The sequence below is a fragment of the Macadamia integrifolia genome, chromosome 4 (assembly GCF_013358625.1).
Source record: "Macadamia integrifolia cultivar HAES 741 chromosome 4, SCU_Mint_v3, whole genome shotgun sequence".
Taxonomy (NCBI): domain Eukaryota; kingdom Viridiplantae; phylum Streptophyta; class Magnoliopsida; order Proteales; family Proteaceae; genus Macadamia; species Macadamia integrifolia.
The window spans coordinates 6,212,729-6,232,881 of record NC_056560.1 but is presented as its reverse complement, the minus strand read 5'-3'; the positions used below and the strand labels follow the sequence as shown (position 1 = coordinate 6,232,881).

The 20,153-nt window shown below is 36.8% G+C and overlaps 2 protein-coding genes across 3 annotated transcripts; both read right to left on the bottom strand.

Moving 5' to 3' along the window:
• Nucleotides 1–1,152: 1,152 nt before the first annotated feature.
• On the bottom strand, nucleotides 1,153–6,575 carry LOC122077474 (subtilisin-like protease SBT4.14). The gene is made up of 11 exons (XM_042643424.1): nucleotides 6,352–6,575; nucleotides 6,188–6,279; nucleotides 6,001–6,098; nucleotides 5,764–5,907; nucleotides 5,528–5,633; nucleotides 4,674–5,187; nucleotides 4,486–4,586; nucleotides 3,125–3,349; nucleotides 2,930–3,038; nucleotides 2,603–2,816; nucleotides 1,153–1,772 (listed from the first exon to the last, which is right to left on the bottom strand). Exons 1-11 carry the CDS (start codon nucleotides 6,442–6,444, stop codon nucleotides 1,237–1,239), a joined length of 2,232 nt encoding a protein of 743 aa, XP_042499358.1. The 5' UTR covers nucleotides 6,445–6,575; the 3' UTR covers nucleotides 1,153–1,236.
• A 3,553-nt stretch (nucleotides 6,576–10,128) lies between these two features.
• Nucleotides 10,129–20,153, bottom strand: LOC122076884 (homeobox protein HD1-like). Of its 2 annotated transcripts, none has more exons than XM_042642492.1 (5): nucleotides 19,370–20,135; nucleotides 19,151–19,271; nucleotides 13,261–13,454; nucleotides 12,964–13,095; nucleotides 10,129–10,979 (listed from the first exon to the last, which is right to left on the bottom strand). In XM_042642492.1, the coding sequence occupies exons 1-5, from the start codon at nucleotides 19,700–19,702 to the stop codon at nucleotides 10,839–10,841; spliced, it is 921 nt and encodes a 306-aa protein (XP_042498426.1). In that variant the 5' UTR covers nucleotides 19,703–20,135; the 3' UTR covers nucleotides 10,129–10,838. The 2 variants fall into 2 exon arrangements, with proteins under 2 accessions (XP_042498426.1, XP_042498425.1); XM_042642491.1 differs by lacking the exon at nucleotides 10,129–10,979 and adding an exon at nucleotides 11,769–12,562 and having other exon boundaries at nucleotides 19,370–20,153.

Below are 20,153 nucleotides of genomic sequence, written 5' to 3'. Positions count from 1 at the left end.
TGCCCAAAAAGAGAAAATAATGACGAAGGAAGGCAATCATCATGGTTACATAACCAAAAGATTACAAAAAGCAAAACCCATTTAAAATAGGGACATTCTGACTGATATGGGCTTTTTTGTATTTAAGTAACTCCAAATCAAAGGATTTTGATTTGCAAATATGGATTTCATTATTAAGTGCTGGTTTTCAAGGTTGCCAAGCTGAAAATGTTCCCTTACCAAGAAAAAAAAATTCTGAAAATGTAAACTGATTAGTTAATCAGTCTTGATCATTTGGGCTTTATTCGGTTTGAGGATCGATTGATTGACCAATCTTTGTTTAGATTTTGAAATAGCTTGGATAGACTAATTAATCTTTAATCTGCTTTAATTATTCAAGTTTGTGCATTTAATCTTGAGCATCTAATCCGATTAGCAGAAGAGTAGCTGATCAATTAATTAGTCTTTAATTTTCTAATAGAGACTAATTACTAGATAAAACAGCTAGCACAATAGAAGTCTAATTTTAGAATGTTACTATCTTAGGGAAAGGGTTTCCAATTCCGTTAATGTGAGAGGAATCTTCTATGCCACACCAATTATGGTGTAGGAATCGATTTGATCAATAGGGGTACCTACATGATCAATAAATGCAAAGAACGTTAGACGGTGTGAAAAAACATTGCAACCCTAATGTTATAGGGATCTTTTTCTTTGACATTAATTATCTACCCCCTAACTTCAAACAATTAAGAATCAAATTAATATTTCAATCACTGACATTCATTTTAAATCTTGAGACCATGTTGAGATGTTGGAAATTATAGAGATATAATCCCACATCAATTAAGTTCAGAACTTTGTGTTGCTGTCATATACCATTAGGTCATTTCCATCTAATAACTTCATATTCTAGCTTTTGGTTGGATCACCAATGGTATTTTATGGGTTTATGAGTTGGGCAGCTAGTGGGTTGGAGTTAGGGTTCAAAAATGCGGAGCTGATAAATTCTTGTGTGGAAACTAGAGTTGGGACATGTTTTGGTCTGAATATAATTTCTCTTTGGTTGGAAATTGTTTCAGACGATTCTGATCTGATTCAATTGATCCAATTCCATTTCTATCTCTGATCATGTATCCTTCCACTAATATACTCATAAATATATCATAAGAATTGACCCAATTGAAAATTTCCATCCAATAATATAAATTCACGATAATAAAATACACTTGCAGTTATGAATATTTAACTGCAGCTTTATGGACCATATATAACAATGGAGCTTCTTACAGCATAATGAGAGCATCTCCACACGAGCTCACCTGATCTCATTTGCATATTAGGTATACGCTTAGCTTTCACCATCACAATAAAGCTCCTTTGCTTTATTTTATGAGTGAAAGAGAGAGTTTCAGGCCTCACTGTGATCACAACACCTTTAGGTGCTCTAATGGTTGCATTGTACACTGACTCGGCGGGACCCACATTGGTGACTCTCCTTCTGAAAACTCCAGTTGTGTAGGATCTATTCATGGACGTGGGGAGCTGCATGGTTGGATAGTTGAGACCATCGCTTCCCTTTGAAGGAGGCAAAGAAGAACAGTTTACGTGCTTTGAACCAACTAAGAAGCCCAAGGAGGAGCCTTTGTAACCCTCACGACATAGGAACTGAATGTAAGATAACTGATCCATGTCATATACTAAACCAGGATGGATAGCTCGAGCCGGGTTCACCTGACCCGAACCATATGCGAACTCCGCATCATTGTTGACACGTGGACTTAGCTGCTTGGCTGTAAAATTGCATCAATGAAATTATGAACCCAACATCAGGAATGAAGCATAAATTCATGAGAACGACCACGTCCAAGAAATATAAATTTGGTTAATCAAATGTTCCCTTATAATTCAATTGGGATGAAGTGTATTTGTGAGGGTCTATGAGAATGCACGAGGAAGCATCAACATATATGTCATTTTTTATTTTATGGGATATGGGTTTTCATCCCTTATCATCTGTCTAGGCAACGCATAGGCCACACTCCCCCACAGAAACCATTTTCCCTTCAATTAGAGCTTACAATTTTGAAGACTAAGTCGGCAAATTAAGATTCTGTAGCGTAGCATTCCCATTTTATATTTGTATTTCTAAATCAAAAACTCTTTTTTTATGTGTGTGTTTTGTTTATTTGGAAATACTTGAAAAAAATATTATATATTAAACTAGAAAAAAAAAATATTTATGCCACTAAGAAATAACAAATTAAAACACACGAGGAATGCATAGTAACAAAAGTATATCTTTAGTTATGTGATGGTGGCGACATGGATGGAGGTGGTAGAAGAGAGTCGGGTTTATTGGGTTAATTTTTGTTACAAATTTATGTTTCTGCTTTTTTTTATAAACAACATCAACAACTAATGTATTTTCTCACTCAATTCATTAAAAAAAAAATTTTAAGAAAAATAAAAATAGAAAAGGAAGAAAGAAAGGACATCAAAATTGTTTCTTTTGAATGTTGAAGTACAAACCCTAAATAGGTCTAGTTGTTTCTGAAATAGGGTTGTTGTCTTCTTCAAGGATTATATTAAACACATTAAATTAAGTACTTCATTAACTTACCAGTGGTAATAATGGCAGATTTGATGGCAGCCGGTGACCATTTAGGATGGAATGACTTGATATAAGCAGCAACACCAGCAACATGAGGACATGCCATGGAGGTGCCAGACATAATCGTAAATTTTGAGTACTGATTATCACCCTCAAATCCAGTAAGAGACTTGAGAAGGGTATAAGAAGCTAAGATATCAATGCCCGGTGCAACAATGTCCGGCTATTTCGCGACACCGGCGAACATGAAATCACCACACAGATTAAAACCAAGTCTGTTAAAGTCTGTAAATACTATCAGAAAGGATTTAAAACAAGTTTCTTCAAGTTGGTCACCTTGAGAATGTGGATGGATGCAGGATTAGGCCCACGAGATGAAAATGAAGCCACAAACGGTGCTGGAACATTAACTTCTTGGGTCCTATAAATAACTGCTGATGGTGATCTGCATTTGTGGGACAAAGATCATTTATAAATGTTTCAGATTTGTTAATTTGATTGGATTTATTGGAACCAAGGAGTAGTTATTACCTTGTAGAGTTTATGTAATCAGTGACAGCTTTGCCAGTTTTCGAATCCACTACAGTTCCTGGTGTCATGAAAATTTGAGCAGTATCAGGGTTAGCGTCGCTTTCTACGACGGTGCCAACCCCACTGGCGAGTTTGACGGCGGAATCAACGCCCCACATCAACATCTCGCAGTAGACTAGCTTCCCCTTCACCTTTGAAGAATCCAGGGAGCCTTCTATACAATACCTGTAATCCATGTTGAATTGTTTTCTTTAGTTTCTATGTTGTTACAAGGATGAAGAGGGGTATATTTAAAAGCAAAAAGTACAGATGTTTGATGTTGAGGTGTACGACCAAGTGATCGTACGAACTAATTATCCTTTCTCAGATTAAATGGGTCTTAGATGGGCTACTGCACCATTTACCTCTAAACATGTCTTAAACGGACTATTAATTAAATTTTTTATGATAAAGGTTTAGATTGATTCCATATCTACACATTGTTGTAAAGCTTTACTTTTTACACCCAAAAAATTCATCAAATTTATCTACAACAATAGCAAGTCAAACAATCCTAAGTTTGACTCCCATTAAGCACACCTTAGGCTACTCACGCGGGAGTGTTTAGTGCTCTTAATTGCTTTTAGTGAAAGTTGAATAGTTCTCATTCAACCCCAGTATGACCCGGTTCCATGCGGTTGTGGGGTTAATATGGGCCCGCGGGACTAGTCAGGCCAAAGGCCTGGATACCTCTCGCCACCAAAAAAAAATAGCAAGTCAAATAGTAGGGCTTAATCTGGCTCTTCAGGGGGTCAAGCTCAATCGAGTTCTTAGGAGGTCAGTACCAATTAGGCGCCCATCGGGTAGGCCCTCACACCAAGAATGACTGAATAGTATTCAGTCCCAGCATAAGCCTAACACATTTAACAAGCACTGTAGGTCAGATTTGGGTTTTCCTGGCCAAGCTGACCAGTGCAAGCCCAATTTTTCTTTTCACCCCCCTTGGGTAGAAGGCTTGGTTTTCGAGATAGGATCCACTGGTCGTACGAGTCAGCCTCCAATACCTATCCCACCTTTTGTCATCACAAGGATAAAGATGAGTATATTTGAAAACAAAAATGGCAAGTGTTGGATGTTGACTCGTACGACCAAGTAATTGTACTAGCAGCACGAAAATATTCTCCCATCTCTCTAAATTCATAGAACTCCCTTCTTGTTGATGCCCCTATGCATACTCTCATTGGGTTTGCACCAGGTGACGATTTCTAGCCAAAACTTTAAATAGCTTTTGTTGATCATTTTGGGCTGATTTTTACCATTGGCATGAGTGCAAGCCCTACATGTATTAGCCATAGAAACCAGCAAAGGTGAAAGATCAGTACCTCGCACTGCTGGCAGTGTCACTGGAATCGTTGCTGGCATTAGCCCCAACGACGAGGGGATAAAGTTTTCGTTCTGGAGAAAAGTTGTTCACACCAATTCCCTGCAACGTTCATTTACAACTCAAACGAGTCAACTCGTGCTTCAGAATTGGTTTAACTCTACATATTACTTGAAGCAAAAGACTTACAGAGAATGTCTTCCCATTACCCAACATGACTTTACTCCTAAACTGCCGATTCGTGCCGCTTGCACCGACCGTAAGAATCCATGGTGCATGATTTTCTACAGTACCCGGAGTTGGGCCGCCGTTGCCGGCGGAGGCACTGGTGAGGATGCCCTTCTTCATGGCATGGAAAGTTCCAATGGCTATGGAATCATTTAAGTACCCAACAATTCCACTACCAATGGAGATGGAGATGATATCGACACCGTCGGCTATCGCCGTATCGAATGCGGCCAGAAGGTCCATATCTGCACATCCACTGCTTTCCCAACAGACCTTGTAAACCGCAATTCTTGCAGAGGGCACTGCTCCGCGTGCAATACCCTTTGCAAGGCCATAAAGGCTGGCATCTTTTACTAGATTTCCTGCAAGTGTGGATGATGTATGAGTGCCATGGCCATCCACATCGATTGGAGATAAGATGTCATATGGGTCACGGGTGCCATCAAGCTTGAAGTATCTTGCTCCTATGATCTTACTGCAAACACCCAATTAAATCAAAAGCATAATACACTCGTTCCATGGCCAGGAATGAAAGGGGTTTTAGTCCCACATTGGTTAAGTTTTACGAGTAACAATAAGAGGAATTTGTTGCCACAAATCACAAATTAATAGTTTGGGAGTAATTTGTGATTTGTGATTTATGATTTATGATTTATTATAATTTATTATAAATAAAAATAGGTGCTATAAATTATACCAAACACATCTAGAAATAGAAATAAGTCAAATAAATACAAATCGAAATCAAACCGAAGAAAGCCTAAGTTTTACAAGTAACAATAAGAGGAAGTAACAAGAAGAAGAATGGTCATTACTTGTTGCATCCAGAGAACTTAACATAGCGGCGACAAGTTCCCTTCCATTTTTCCGGCGGAGGTCCGAATCCTTTATCGTTGAAGCTCTCAGAATCTGGAGTTATCCCTGTTCATCCAAGAGATTAAAGCCCATAATCTATTATGATAATTGATTATTCAAAAATAGATAATAAACATAAATATAAACTATGCAGGAGAGAGAACCTAATATGAAGAATAACTGTTTAATTAATTACCAGTATCCAATAAACCCACAATTATGTCACTCTCTATCTTCAATTTTCTTTTTACAGTGAGAGGAAATCCAATAAAATCCCATGATTTTGTAGTGCTAAGCTTGTGATATCGATTAGGAAATACAGAAATCACTCGATCCATACCTAAAGAAAACCACATAAATCAATCTTTAATGGAACTCATTAAACTAAATAGAAATGAAAGCATTTGGATTTCTAGTTAGCATCTAAACACACTCGACAACTGTTGGGCTTCATCAGCGGTTAGCTTTGCTGCAAAAGCACTGAAGCTACTGGTGTAGCTATGAACAATGGAGTCCTCAGCTGCACTAGAACTGTTCAGTATAGAGAAATGGAGATTACATAAGTTTTAATCATGGATCAGTTAAAAGATGAGAAAGAGAGAAATTGAATGAATGTTCACCTTCCTTTCACGGTTGAGAGGATATTTATATGTGACTGAACTCCTTGTTCTCTCGCGTTAGGACGATCTCCCATATAGACTATGTAAAAACTCTGCCCAAAATCTCTACATTAGGTGAGATAGATAAAAAATAGAAGAAGAAGAAGAAGAAGAAAACTAGCTACCTTCTCCTTGTCACCATTGATGATGATAGAGCTTGCCAAGACAAGAAGAAGAAGAAGGAGATGAAAGGACTCTGTAGATTTGTTTCTTATCATTTTCAGAGTTACAGTATCTATGAATTGAGCTTTGTCTCTGTTTTGGGGGGGAGGGGGTCTTAAGTTAACATTATTAATTAAGGGAATAGCTTGGAAGTTTTATAGTATTCATAAGGAGAAGAAACGTAAACTTCCTGCAAATTTCTTACGGTGAAGGGATTGGTTGGTGCAAAATCGTAAAAGAAACAGAGAAGTGAAACCACAAAATCAGTTTTTAAGAAACAGAATCCGCATCCCTTGTGATAATGTCAAGAAAATGTGGTCAGGGATTTCTTTGTTTGAGAAACAATGGGGGGAACATTTCTACTTTCTCCTGTATTCTTGCGAAAATGGATCAGTTGCTCGTATGATCACCTGGTCATACGAGTTAGCATCCGACCCCTGTCCTTTTTTTTTTCAAATATTTTCTTCTTTATCCTTGTAATGGCAAAAAGTGAGACATGTGTTAGATGCTGACTCGTACGACCAGATGATCGTACGAGCAACGGATCCTATCTCTATTCTTGTCATGCCATAAGCGGGGTTTTAGGGGAGTATATGGATTTGTGGCCCAAGCATAAATGAACCATGGTGGCTTGGGGGTCCAATTGGTCAACCCATTCCCTTACGGGAACCATTTATGTACGGTCTAAGCTACACATATGAAATCCACAGTAGGGTTTTTCTCTAGGTGGATTCCATCTATGTGGATCAGTCCTTGCAAGAGAATGTTTCTCTTCAAGGACCTGATCCACTCTTAATTATTTCAGTTAAGAATCTACGAGCCGATTCCAATTCATAGAACCGTGGCACAACCTATGTAATCCCAACCACTGAATTCTTGGCCATAAAAAAGGAATAGAATAGACTGAATATATAATCAAATTAAGAGTGTCAACTAGCTAGGCTCGGTCATTTTTGATTGGGTCTAATCGATTCCCACTTATTTAAAGTCTCTCACTATTTCCACTAGTTTGTAATTCAGCTACCCATTTATTGGGACTTGCAAGAAGTAGAGTTTCTTTGTTTTCTTTCATCATGGTAGGTGGAAAAAGAAAAGAGTCAAAGCAACATACCAGAAATACCATTATGCCCCATAGGTGGGGGCATGAACATGTTTCTATTCGGTCAATTAGTAACCAATCCACTATTAGGTCGGGCATACAGGGGCCACAGAAGGTACTTAAACGGGCTATAATTGGGATAAATGGGTTCAAATGGGCTAATCAGGCTACACATGATCAATTTTCAACTGATCATGTCAATCCTTATCGGATGACCATCAGGCTACAACCTTGCACCGTGAACTCTCGATTATTAATCAATGGGGGTGTTTGAGCCTTGCACCGTGAACTCCCGATTATTAATCAATGGGGATGTTTGAGCCTGACACGTTTAATAATCAATTGGTCCGGTCTCAAGCTTCAACTGATCGATTCAAGTTAGGCCCACCAATGTGGGCCAAGTTTTAACACCCCTAACACAAAACAATGCTTGTAAAATAATACATAGTTCCCAAACGATATCACATCTTTCAGCTGTTTGATGGGGAATTCCAAAATACATTATTAACTGATTTGGTGTATGTGGAAAATTGGGTATGTTTGAACGTGTCTCACTCAAAGGAGTATTATTCAATTTAAAGGAACAATTAACGTGTAAAAGAACAGAATTGAACACACAAACTTATAAAGATAAAGGAACCTCTGAAGGTCATCCCTCTTAGACCACTAAAGAGAGACTAACAATAATATCTTAACTAGCCTTGTAAAAGATTTAACACTTTTTTAGTATTATTCTATGTGTCCATTAGGATTGACTTGAATTCTAATATAACACTCCCTTGAACTCCAAGCTATGTCAACCTTCTAATTTCTGCAAGGACTGATGGGATTACCTGTTCAAAATTTGCAAGAGTGCATGTCATCTAGGACTTTCTCATAGGGGTGGATCTAATGGTTTTTCTGATCACAAGCCAGTGATTGGAAGAAATGAGATAGTTGGTGTGGAGTTTCCAAACAGCCAAAGGGCCAGGATTGGACCAGCCAAGCTCAGTCCGAATAGTTGGGTTGCTTTAATACAAGGAAGAAGAAAAGGGGGGAAAAAATAAAAGGGTGAATAAGGAATTCGATCCTTGATGGTCATCGGTTGTTTTAAGATAGGTATTGGGGACAATGGAGGGCATTTTGGATCATGATTCAAGGGAGTATTGGTGACCTTAGATTTCATGGTGAACCCTCTATCGTGGGTGAAAAAGAACTTCTGCCAAAGTTGCCCACAATATTAAAGTGGGGATTCTTCTCACGCCCTTTCACATAATGAGTCATGGGATTCAAATTGACGCTCTCTTTCTTTAAACAAAGTATGGGCCTCTTTTAAATGAATCCATCTCCAATCTTCTCATTGATGCAATTTTCTATGAGAAGATGAAGAGAAAACATGTGATAAAAATTAAAATTGTTTGTTCAGATGTTCGTGGATTTTAATTAGTTATTCCCCATCTTGTGAGAGTGAGAGGGTTAGACATTTTTTTTTTTTCTTTTTTGGTCAGTAATGATAAGGTAACACCAAGGAAAGGAAATATGAAGAAAAACTAAGTACAGAGATGAACATATATGTTTACAATAAGTAGAAAAATTATTAAAAAAAAAAAACGTTATGAAGAAAACAATAGGATGAACTAACACTAGCTTAGCCGAATGATGGCAGCTTTGACTTGAAGAGTCAATGCCTAGGGGAGACATATAACGTGTGAGTGGGTGAGTCTACAGAAGCTGGGTGGTGCTTCGATGTCTCTGTTAGCGGATCAGAACTCAGAAGCTGTAAATTTTTATTCCCAAGTTCTTTAATGCTGTCATCTTTGGTTAACAATTTTAGGGTTATCATGTAACAGAGAACTTTTATTACTGTCTTGTCATAATTTGTTCTCCCTTTGTGGATTACTTGAATTTTGACATGTCTTCAGTTTCTTACTGATTGCTTATGTCAAGAAAGAAGCATTCTTGCTTTTGTCTGGTTGCCTAGTCAGGGCAGTAATATAGAATAACTTGTTTCAACCTAGTTCAATGCATATGCACTTTGCTGAGGTGGAGATTACAGATGGTGAAATTGGAGTCTTCTCTGTTAATGAGAACTAACAGTTCTAGAATTGATGTGAGCATTCTTAAATTAGCTTTACACTTCAAACAACCAAAGTGTGGACCTGCATGGAATAGATTGGTATGCAAGCATTGCTCATTGTCTTCACTCTGAATTAGATCAGGCAAAGTTTATAGTTTATACAGCTTTTAAGCTTTGATACGTGTCCAACTTGGAACCATTGCAACTTATAAGATTCTTTTCAAAGTTTTTGTCATAGCGATTTCAGCTCCTTGCATGAAGTTCCTCTTTTTCACAGCTCTAGTTATCTCTATTTGGCTGAGAAACACCCTCCTGTACTGAAGCTTGCCATCCCAAAATTTTGATTGTACAATTCCCAAGTCTTCAAAACTTCCATAACCCTATCAGTGAGTAATCTCAGGTAGATCTGCTCCTTTTTCATCTGAGGCTTTCATATCGTCAATTCACATGACGTTACAAGTTTTATGTAGATCACTTGTATTTCATTTAATTTGATGATCACATTGCAGCAACAAAAAGAAAGGAGTTACTCATGTCATGTATAACAGTAAAAGAGTTTTTGAAACTTTCACATGATGTGACAAGTTTTACATGGATCAGTGGTATGGCTTTATTCAATGATACCATTGCAGCAACAAAGGTAGTTATTCATGTCTGTATAAGAGTTTTTCTAACTTCTAAATATTACAGATCAATGAACTTAAATCATAAGGTTTCCTGGAAGTCTGCAATATATGATTTACATTAGCTTACTGAAATATAAGATGAGCAAATTCAATGAACCATGGAAGTGACACTCATTGACACACACACACACACACACACACACACACACAAGCAAAGAGAACTTTCAAGGCAATACATTTGTCCCTCCCCCAAACTTTATCATACACCAAGAAAAACATTACACAGTCTCAGATTTTAACTGTGAATTTACCCTGCATCACATAGTAGACTATTTTCCCTTCAGAAAGTGCACTTCTGCTTCAGGCATTACTTACTGTTCCTTTCTGTAGAGTTCAGGGAAACAGAGGCCTCCAATGGTTAGAAGCATTGCTTTGACTCTTTGTTGAACGATGTGATGGAAAACAGATCAGTGCTGCTACATACATATAATACATTATCTGCTTATACTGCATTCCTAATCTTAAACTTCTCTAACTGCCACCCTTCTTCCCCCAGCTGATGGAGGGGTTTAGATAGAATCAGCTACCCATGAATTCACATAACATCTATTTTCTCGTAAAGTATGTTTCATGTTTCTCCATAAGCCAGAGCAGGTAAAATGAATTGGTCTACCTTTTGCGTTTGGACTTTAAAGAGGTCATTGATTGAGAATTAGTGTGCCAGTTGCGCTTTCTTTGGTTGATGAACCAATTGTTAATTTGTTTAAGTTGCAAGCCCGTCTCCTCCACAAGTTTTGCCTTGTCATCCTCCTGTAAATATACAGCTACATGCTTATTCACAGATAGTGAACATGGAAATTTGATTATAAAGAAAAAGAATGCTAGGCCTTATTTCATTCATCTACAACAAGCAATTATTGAGCCAGTAGATAGTAAAAGGTTCCAACCATGGGGGAGCATTTTGATAATCAATGGAAATTTGGATGACTTTTTGGAGGTGACGTGGCTACTCCTGTTGGTATGTAGTCCTATATTTTTGAAAGAAAATGGTTCTTGACAGATGACACTAGTTTTTCATTTTCCAGAATTGATGTTACTGAGTGTCAAGAGTGCTGTTGAATTTATTTCTTCAGTGGTTACATAGGGAGTTATTAATTAAACATTTATATGTTGGATGTTAATGAACTGAACTGAACTGAACTGAAGAAACTCTCTGGTTTCTCCCCTAGTCAATAAATTTATTCCTACACGTTTTGCTGAAGTATCTGATGACCATTCATTTTTTTCCCCCGTCACCAGTCACTGAAGTGCGCCCTCTCCCCACCAACACCAAAAAAAAAAAAAAAAAAAATCACTTCTCATTTATTATGTTTTCTCATCTTAAGATGTTATCCAAATTATGGCATGTGAGTATTGAGCTATTCTGCAATTCCCAATTGTTAGATAAGAGGACAAGCAGGTGGTCACTGGATGATTATTGGTTTCTGAAGACATCAGTAGGCATAAGGTCATGAAAGTCGTCAGGTATTTGGTAAAGTAAATACGTAAGAGACACCACGGAGGAAGAGAAGATCATAAACCATATATTCCCTTTGACCAAAAAGTTTTTGTTGATTTGGTACAATGAGACCCTACTATCTCTCCTAAGCAAGTAAACAAGTCAATTTCCTTCCAAGCTGGAAACCTCTGCTTCTGCTTCTTGAGCCCTTTGGAATCAAGGGAGAAGCTGCTAGTGTTACATCTGCATGGGATGTTCTGTGACTTCATGGTCCAGGGTATATTGTTCTCTCTTCAAAAGCTTAAGCTCAACAGCATGTGTATTATGCTTTTTTATCCTCTATGTTGTCATGCCATTTGCACAGCAGACTCCTACGGTTACTACAATGATAGCAAGTATCATAAAATGTTTGGATTGTGTATCCACTAATTGAAGTGTATTGGATAATGGATTCGTTTGCTTAAAGTTTGTGCATTTTCATGCTGCTAGGCAAACATATTTCTGTCGCAGTTATGGAAGTCTGTTGGGAGGACTACTGATTTCAATGTTCTTCAATGCATGTTGGTTCTACCAAAAAAAAATGCATGTTGGACATTTTATTGCATTATAAATCTTTGGGAAGACATGTAGGTATTTGCCAGTTTTCCCTCTATGAGAAACACACATTGTGAGTTGCTAACTCACAGTATAAACTCTTATGTATCACAAAGTTTAGCATCTTGTATTCTCACAATAATGTTACCATATCAACCATGAGATTAGGATATTCATTAGAATCCCTTCTTGATGAAATTCCCCAAGGTTTCTGGTCTGATACTACTAGTATCTTGAATTTCTGGCTGTCAAACATTATGGCTTCAATTCTGTTTTTCGACATCAGCTGATGTACCTGACCCTAAATGAAATTCCGAACAAGATATTAGGGCCAGTTTAAGATTGTCTATGTCTTGAACAAGATTCAACCGAAGGGCTTCAAGAACATAGGCATACTGGTCTTTAGTTTTTGACTGAACTGTAAACGTTTCAAATTTATAATCATCTTCAGATTTAGGAACAATGCCTTGCTTTATATGTGCTTGCTTCAAACATTTGAAGCATTAGCCCTTAATGTAAAACTGCATATTCTGGATAATAGAAAGCTAACAATTTGAAGAACTTTTTACCATTCTTTTTTTGGTAACACCTTTTACCATTCTTAGTTGTCAATATTTGACATGTTCAAGAGAGAGTGTTTTGTTAGAACTCAGCCACTATTGCACTATCGAAACAATATTAAAGGTATTAATGCCTGCTTACCGTAGGATAGGGCCACTTTGAGTGTTGTTGCCACCAATTTTTCAACACCGAAGTTGTATCACCAGGTAATTTTCCTGCCCTTCTTTTTCTTAATATCTCCTCTCTTACATCTTCAATTCTTGACCTAAATCCCTGTAATCCAGGAATAAGTATTTTATGGTTCACACTGTTGATCATTGAACATGAGCACTGACAACTGAACCCACAGAAGCTTGATGATTTACACTGTTCCTTTTTTTTATCTTTATAGAAAACAAGAATCATTAAAATTATCCTGCAGCAATTGCAGATCATTACCTGTTTCAGTTCAATCTTTAATTCCTGCCTAACTCTCTCCATAAGAGATCGTTCAGATTCTGTCGGAAGCAATGGACCAAATCCTGTCATGTCAAACCCATCAGGACCTGTTTGATCTAAACCACCATCCGTTTGGACTTCATCATCTTCATCATCTGACATTGTTGCTCCTGTTCCTCCACCAAGAGTTGCTCCTGAAATAGGCATGTATATGCAGCTCTCAGGTAAGGGTGGGGAATGCATTACTTCTAGTTAGGCAATATATCAAGACGTCGTTAAAATTTTATTACAGTATGTTTGATGTCTTAATTAGATGCTAAAATGTCTCCCCAGCAATGGAAAAGGAAATTCTTCTTTCCTTTAGGTTTCATAAGTGCATACACAATTGATTTATGTGTGCTGCTATCAAGGGTCATGTGTACGAGTTCAATTTATCCACCCTGAACCCAAGAAGCCCTGATAAACCTGAAAAATAGTCTTTCTCCATGGATTGGCCAAGCATTAATTTACTTCACCAAACCACATCAATAATATTCAGGTCACAAATTCTCTATTACACTCATTTTCTCACACCTTAGTAGCTCTTGTCATTGGAGTTTTATATATTGATAAAATTCTCTAAAATTCTCTACGTATGTAACCTAAACCCAATGTTGCAAAGTTCTAGAACAGCCAAATGGCAGTAACTACTGGTCAATTTGACCATTGGATAGATGAAATTTTTCCTGGATAGGCAATGCCTGTGGCTACCAATTATGGAGCTTTCCTCTCGTTTTTCCAACAGTCCTCATTCTTCAAATAATATTTCCTGACATAATTGATTTTTCCAAACAAGTCTCAAAGAATTATATTGTCATTTAGAGAAGTTGTATTTGTTCTAAACTTAAACCATAACTGGGAGATGACATGGAAAATGTCTCCGCATAGTTTAAGACCTAACAGAATCAGATTGTGGCAGTTCTTCTAGGTTCTTTTATATCTTATACTATGCTAGAAAACCACCTCCTCTATATGTGGAAAACTTAGATAAATCACCCAAAGATGGTGGGATTAGGATCTCTCCAACTCGGGTACTAGAGAGATAACAGTGAGAGTTTTCTCTCTCTCTCTCTTGTCAAGATGGTGGCCACTGAATCATTAAATGTGACATGTGATTTATCTAGAAGATATCCTATCTATCCAAAGGATAAAATGACAAATCAACCATCTATGAGGCAATGGAGAAAACTGAGAAAACTTAAAAATAGGAATGGAAAGAACAAATATATGGCCCAACCACATGATTGAGTTACATATTTCATGCTAATAACATCAAGAATGCATTTTAATACTAAATCCATGAAACGAGTTAAAACCTGTTGACAACAATAAAAAGAAACCTGATATGTAGACCTATCAACAAACCTGGACCTTGATGGGTGCCCAAGAAGCCCGTGGCCTTGATTAGTACAAAGCCATAAAACCTGATTAATAGCATGTAAATAAACAAACTTATCCAGCTAAGATTTTCTATTTTATGAAGGGGGTCCCTTTTTTTTTTTTTTTTTTTTTTTTTTTGGTAATGAAAAAAATGTGCTCCATGATAGTGATCATAACCCCCAGGACAAGCCCCCGTACTGCAAGTAGCGCTTCCGTAGGACTAATGGGCAATAGTGAGCATGCCAAGACTCGAACCCACAACCAGCTGACTCGAGCGGTGATGGGTTGAGGGCATTTTCACCACTAAGCTACCAACTCCATTGGTATGAAGGGGATCCATTTGGTTCTGTCAAGGAGGGGATGTATTAGCTTGTTAGTCTGGGACCCTATTCCAAGGGCTAGCTTGATTTAGATATGGGTGCGCCACACCTTGCCCATGGTATCCGAAATACTAGACCAGCTGGGTGCTAAGTGGGTGGTGTAGAATCAGAACACCTTAAGTCACATTCATTATCATATATAAGATGGCTTCTTAACAAACTTTATCTTGTTTTAAATCAACTAATCTAAGTTCCTTTGTCTTATCTAAATATTTGAAGAAAATCTACTATTTTTTCATGTAATATAGTTCAATTGTAATTTTAGAATGTGTTAGGTTTTTTCCATAAATAAATAAAGCAGTAAAAAACACTTCTTGGAAAGTGTAATTGAGTCATTTAATATTTAAAACAAGATTCAAAACAAATAACTCTCTTATATAAAAAAAATATTATTCCAAATTATAATAATATAGAAGCTTAATCATAATTTAAAAATTTTAACAAAAAATTATAAATCTTTCTCAAGTAAAAATAATTTATTATATGATTCTAAAAATAATGTTAAATTGAGCTTGAACACTTAAAACAATAAAATAAAAGAAAAATCTAGAATGTACCACCTTAAACTTTACTTTTGTGATTATATGAAAATTCGCCTAACCCAGAAAAAATTTAAGAAAATTTGGAAATGCAAAAAACTAAAACTATCAAGACCCTTGCTTTAGAATTTATAACTTAAATGAAATAAACTAAACATTTAACAAAATTATCTTTGCATTAAGTTGTGTGATTTACTTAGAATTTAATTGCAAAAAAAATTAGTAACCTAAGAAATACCAGACAAGTTTAAGAAAGAACCCCAAGTTCAATATCCAAATGCAAAATTTTGAATTTTCGAAGAGAAATCAGAAGAAATGCCCTAAGTATGCAATGCACTACGTACGCATATTTGTTTCAAGTTCTTATAGCACAAAAGCTACATGTACAGTATAAGAATATTTGTTAGAAGAATAAGACTTATAACATGAATATCAAGTAAACTGATAAAATAAACTAAACTTATCCCGTTTAAAAATAGAACCATTCACTGAAAAGAGAAGGGGGGCTTGAACCCTATGTGTGGTACTTAACAAAAAAAAAACCATTTGTGTGGTGGCTTTTCTACCTTACTACATGGGACTTGGGATTGAAATCGTAACTGAGAAATTGTTAAGCTGCATGGGACTTGAGATTAAAATCATAACTGAGAAAATGTTAAGAATGTTAGTTATGTTATTGTTAAGAGTTTGAAGTCTTAGGAGAGCAATGGAAATGAATAGATTTTGTTCTGAATTACCAATAGCATTATTTCGCATTGTTTATGATATTTAAAATTAGCTAGTTGGTAATAAGGGAGAGTAGTAATCTCATAATGTAAGTTACAATTATAGGCTACTTATCAATTATCTACTTGTTTCTAACAGGAAAAACATTATCAAATTAATAAAGCAATCATATAATCGATATATTTGTTGGTGTATATATAAGGCAGGTAACATACATAAATGGGTAAGGTAGTGAGTCCAAATTGATGATCCTCTTGGATGAGTAACAGTTCCATCCTCATTGTGTTTTGTAAGCTTGTAGAAGACATGTATTTAAAGTTCAAAACAAACTCACTGGAGTGGCATAACAAAAGATGTAAGAGATATAACACAGAACAGATCTGATAATAAAGATCTATGATCAAGATCCACTTGCTAGCAGAAGTATTAATTGTACTAAATTGAGTACAATGTGGTTGTCATTTGGGAAGATTTAATTAAATATGAGTTAATAATGATTCCTTTCCATGTTTATCCAATTTTGTGGTTCAAATTTGATATTTAAAACATATTAAGAGGAATTGTAGATCAATGAAGCATGCATGCACTCAGATTTTTAAATCATTTTTCAATAAGCCCATGGTCAAGGTCAATTGACTTTACTGTAGTTCTTCACTATTAGATCCTGAGTTTAAGTAATTCTGATGAATCTTGCAACCATGAAAGCAAGCAAATTTGATATCGATGAAATAACTGCAGTCAATGAGATTTTCATTACTACATGATGGAGCTTGGTGTAAACATTTTGTGATATCAGCTTAATTTGCATGTGCAATTACTGAGGGTCACTGACAAACAGTAGTGTAGAAGCAATAGAAATGTGCTACTTCAAATCCAAATGCTAAGCAACATCCATGCATGTCATAGTTACTTAATCCCATAGTTTTAGAGAGGGTTATAAATTGATTCCTAGTGGCCTAAATTAAAGAATTGTGAGATGATCATCATAGCTTGTTAAACTAAAGAATTGTGAGATTGTGAGATGATCATCATAGCGTGCATATGTGAAACTAAGTTAGAAATCCACTGGAAGGAGAAAAGAGGGAGAGAGAGAGAGAGAGAGAGAGAGAGAGAGAGAAATAGAAGTACAGTGGAAATGTTATTCCCTCGGGCTCACTAATTTGGCTTGTATCCTGCATTTTGGTTGTCTTTCTGTTCCTTTAATAAAAAATTAAAAAATAAATACCAAAGGGAAAAAAAAAATGTTATTCCCTAGGGCTGGCCCTGATCTTAGCTTACCCCATAGTCTCTAATTTGTTGTAAGGGAAATTGAAGGAAAATGAAGTGAAATCTCAAACCTAATAAAGAAAATTCGTCACTAACTCCAAATGATTTTACATTTGGTTCTTAAATTTCACTTCACTTTGCATCTAAATTTATTAGATTTGAGAAGTAAAAGAAAAATTGCATTTAAAAAGTATTATTAATAAATATGTAAGAAATTGAAGTAGTTTATACAAACATGTTGGGTAATGATTACAAAAGTTTCCTTTTTAGATTTGAAAATTTTCACTTCCCTTCCGATCCTTTCAATTTCCCTTGCAACCAAATGGAGCCTTAGTAGACAAATAACACTAAATACAGATCAAGTTTTCCTTCACCCATAGTAAAGAGAGAATTACACAGCCATGGCTCTAACCCTCAACTAAGAAAGAATATTTCAAAGGGGGTGGGAATTAATGATGAGACTCATTGCTCCATGAGTTCAATAATCATAACATCAAATCACTATAGATGAAGGGATTCTTTCAAAAACTTTCATCGTAAACAAACACCATCAAATAGAAGAAAGCATCCAAAAATAGAAAACACAAACAATCTAATATCGCCCAAGAAGGGCGTTGAAAGGGGGAGGCCTAAACGTCTAAAGAGACATAAATGCATTGTAGGATGTTTTTCACCTTGAATTTGGATCAGCTGCATATACCTGATCGTACATAGGAGGATCCAACGCCTATCCTTTTTCTTCATATATATATATATATATATATCTCTATTTAGCCTTGTAATGGCAAGAAGTAGGACAAGTATTGGGTCCTCACATATAAGACCTGGTGCAGCAGATCCAAACTCTTTCACTTTAAGATTCCAAGTGTTTCCATATTCCAATAATCGCCTACTCATTGGGTGGAGGGAGAGTGGTTTTTTTTTTTTTTTTTTTTTTTTTCTCCAATATTGGTTGGAGAGAGAGCATTACTGATAAGATGTTGGTGTACTTTATATTCATTTCTTTTCTTCTTTTCTTCTTTTCTTTCCTTACCGGTTAAGATGTTATGAGCAGCATTACTGATTTCTCAATCTCTTACTCTAAGAGCGCTAAGGAAGGAACCTCCATGCTCATTATAGAAATCCTGAGAAGAATTTGAAAAAGCTAAAGATATTCTAATAAAACAATACGGTTGTTGCCACTCTTTGTCCCCCCACCCTCCCAAGGCCTCAAGCGCCATCCGCTATCACCCAACTAACTCAAGTACTAACCTCTAATTCTATTAACTATAAGGTATAAAGTTCGTACCAAAAAAAAAACTATAAGGTATAAAGTATAAAGTATCTGCTGGTGGTCCCATTTCACCGACCTCTCTCTCACAGAAACTCAATCTCAATCCTGACAAAAGAAAGCCAAAAGCATCAAGCTATCAACAGTTCATTAATTGAAGACAATAGAGATTAAAAAGGAGCATCTAAAACAAAAACCCTGAGGCCATAGGAACTTATTTCTCATTATCATCATCATCATCATCATCAACTTCTCTAAACTCAAACTATGATTATTAGAGACAGTATTACCTGTGAGAGCTTGGAAGGATTGTTCAATTTCACGGCAAGCCATAACAGCCTCCACAGCATGGACACGAACATGTTGTTGAAGTTGTTCTTTGAATGAGTATAGCACCAACAGATATTGTTCCTGCAGATGAAAATGATGAAATCGAAACACTAAAAACAAAAAATAAAATAAATAGAAAAATGTGGCTGTGGAGGAACCGATGAAAGTGGTGTGTATACCAAGAAGTTGTCGAGGTCCTGTCTCTCATGGGGAGAGAGGGCAGTTGGTTGGTGATGATGCAGGGAAGCGTAAGAACGAAGGAGATGGTGAGCCTGCCCAAGCTGCATATCGATGAAAGGTAAATGGTCAATTGGAGTAGCCACACGGAGACACCCAACATGGGCAGCTAGAAGCTGCTCATAGAGCGGGTGTGTAGCGATCTCCGCCTTGAGCTGCCGCTGTTGCTCCGCTGAAATCGCTAGCGAAACCGACATGGGCACATCCTCGTTTAACCCACCAGCTCCAGAACCACCGCTACCCCCTAATATTCCCAACCCACTTGTTTCCTGCATTGCTCAGTCCCTCAATAACCTTACTCTCTCTCTTCTCTCTCTGTGAAAGGCTTGGGAATGCAACAGAAGGGAGCAGTAGAAGAAAACAGAGAAAGGGTAATGGAGTATGGACTCTATGGAGAGAATTATTACGGAATACAAAAGCTGGGTTGAGGACCACAATCCCCTTTATACTCAAGCGTGGTTAGTGTTTATGAGTGGAGAAAAAGTAGGCAGTTTTCTCGTTATTGGCGTTCACGAGATAGACCGTATATAGGGATCCGAGACACAACTTTCTGCACGGCTGCACTAGCCCTCAGAATCAACATATATGTCTAGAGAGAGAAAAAGAGAGAAAGATGGCCTTAGGTGGGATCACCTGCTAAGGTGCTCAAACTTCCTTTGGGTTGTCTTGTTTTCTTCCGTTAGAGAGAGAGAGATGGATGGCAGCTCAAACATCCATTGGGTTGTC

What these genes read in the sequence shown, in the direction of transcription:
- LOC122076884 (XM_042642491.1), bottom strand. Translation starts at nt 19,702, where the DNA reads ATGCAGGAAACAAGTGGGTTGGGAATATTAGGGGGTAGCGGTGGTTCT. An exon ending in AGGACCTCGACAACTTCTTG is followed by an intron (nt 19,272 to 19,369) that starts GTATACACACCA and finishes TTTCATCTGCAG; the next exon opens with GAACAATATCTGTTGGTGCT. An exon ending in TAAAGATTGAACTGAAACAG is followed by an intron (nt 13,096 to 13,260) that starts GTAATGATCTGC and finishes CCTGGATTACAG; the next exon opens with GGATTTAGGTCAAGAATTGA.
- LOC122077474 (XM_042643424.1), bottom strand. Translation starts at nt 6,444, where the DNA reads ATGATAAGAAACAAATCTACAGAGTCCTTTCATCTCCTTCTTCTTCTT. An exon ending in TGAAGCCCAACAGTTGTCGA is followed by an intron (nt 5,908 to 6,000) that starts GTGTGTTTAGAT and finishes GGTTTTCTTTAG; the next exon opens with GTATGGATCGAGTGATTTCT. An exon ending in GTAATGGGAAGACATTCTCT is followed by an intron (nt 4,587 to 4,673) that starts GTAAGTCTTTTG and finishes TGAACGTTGCAG; the next exon opens with GGAATTGGTGTGAACAACTT.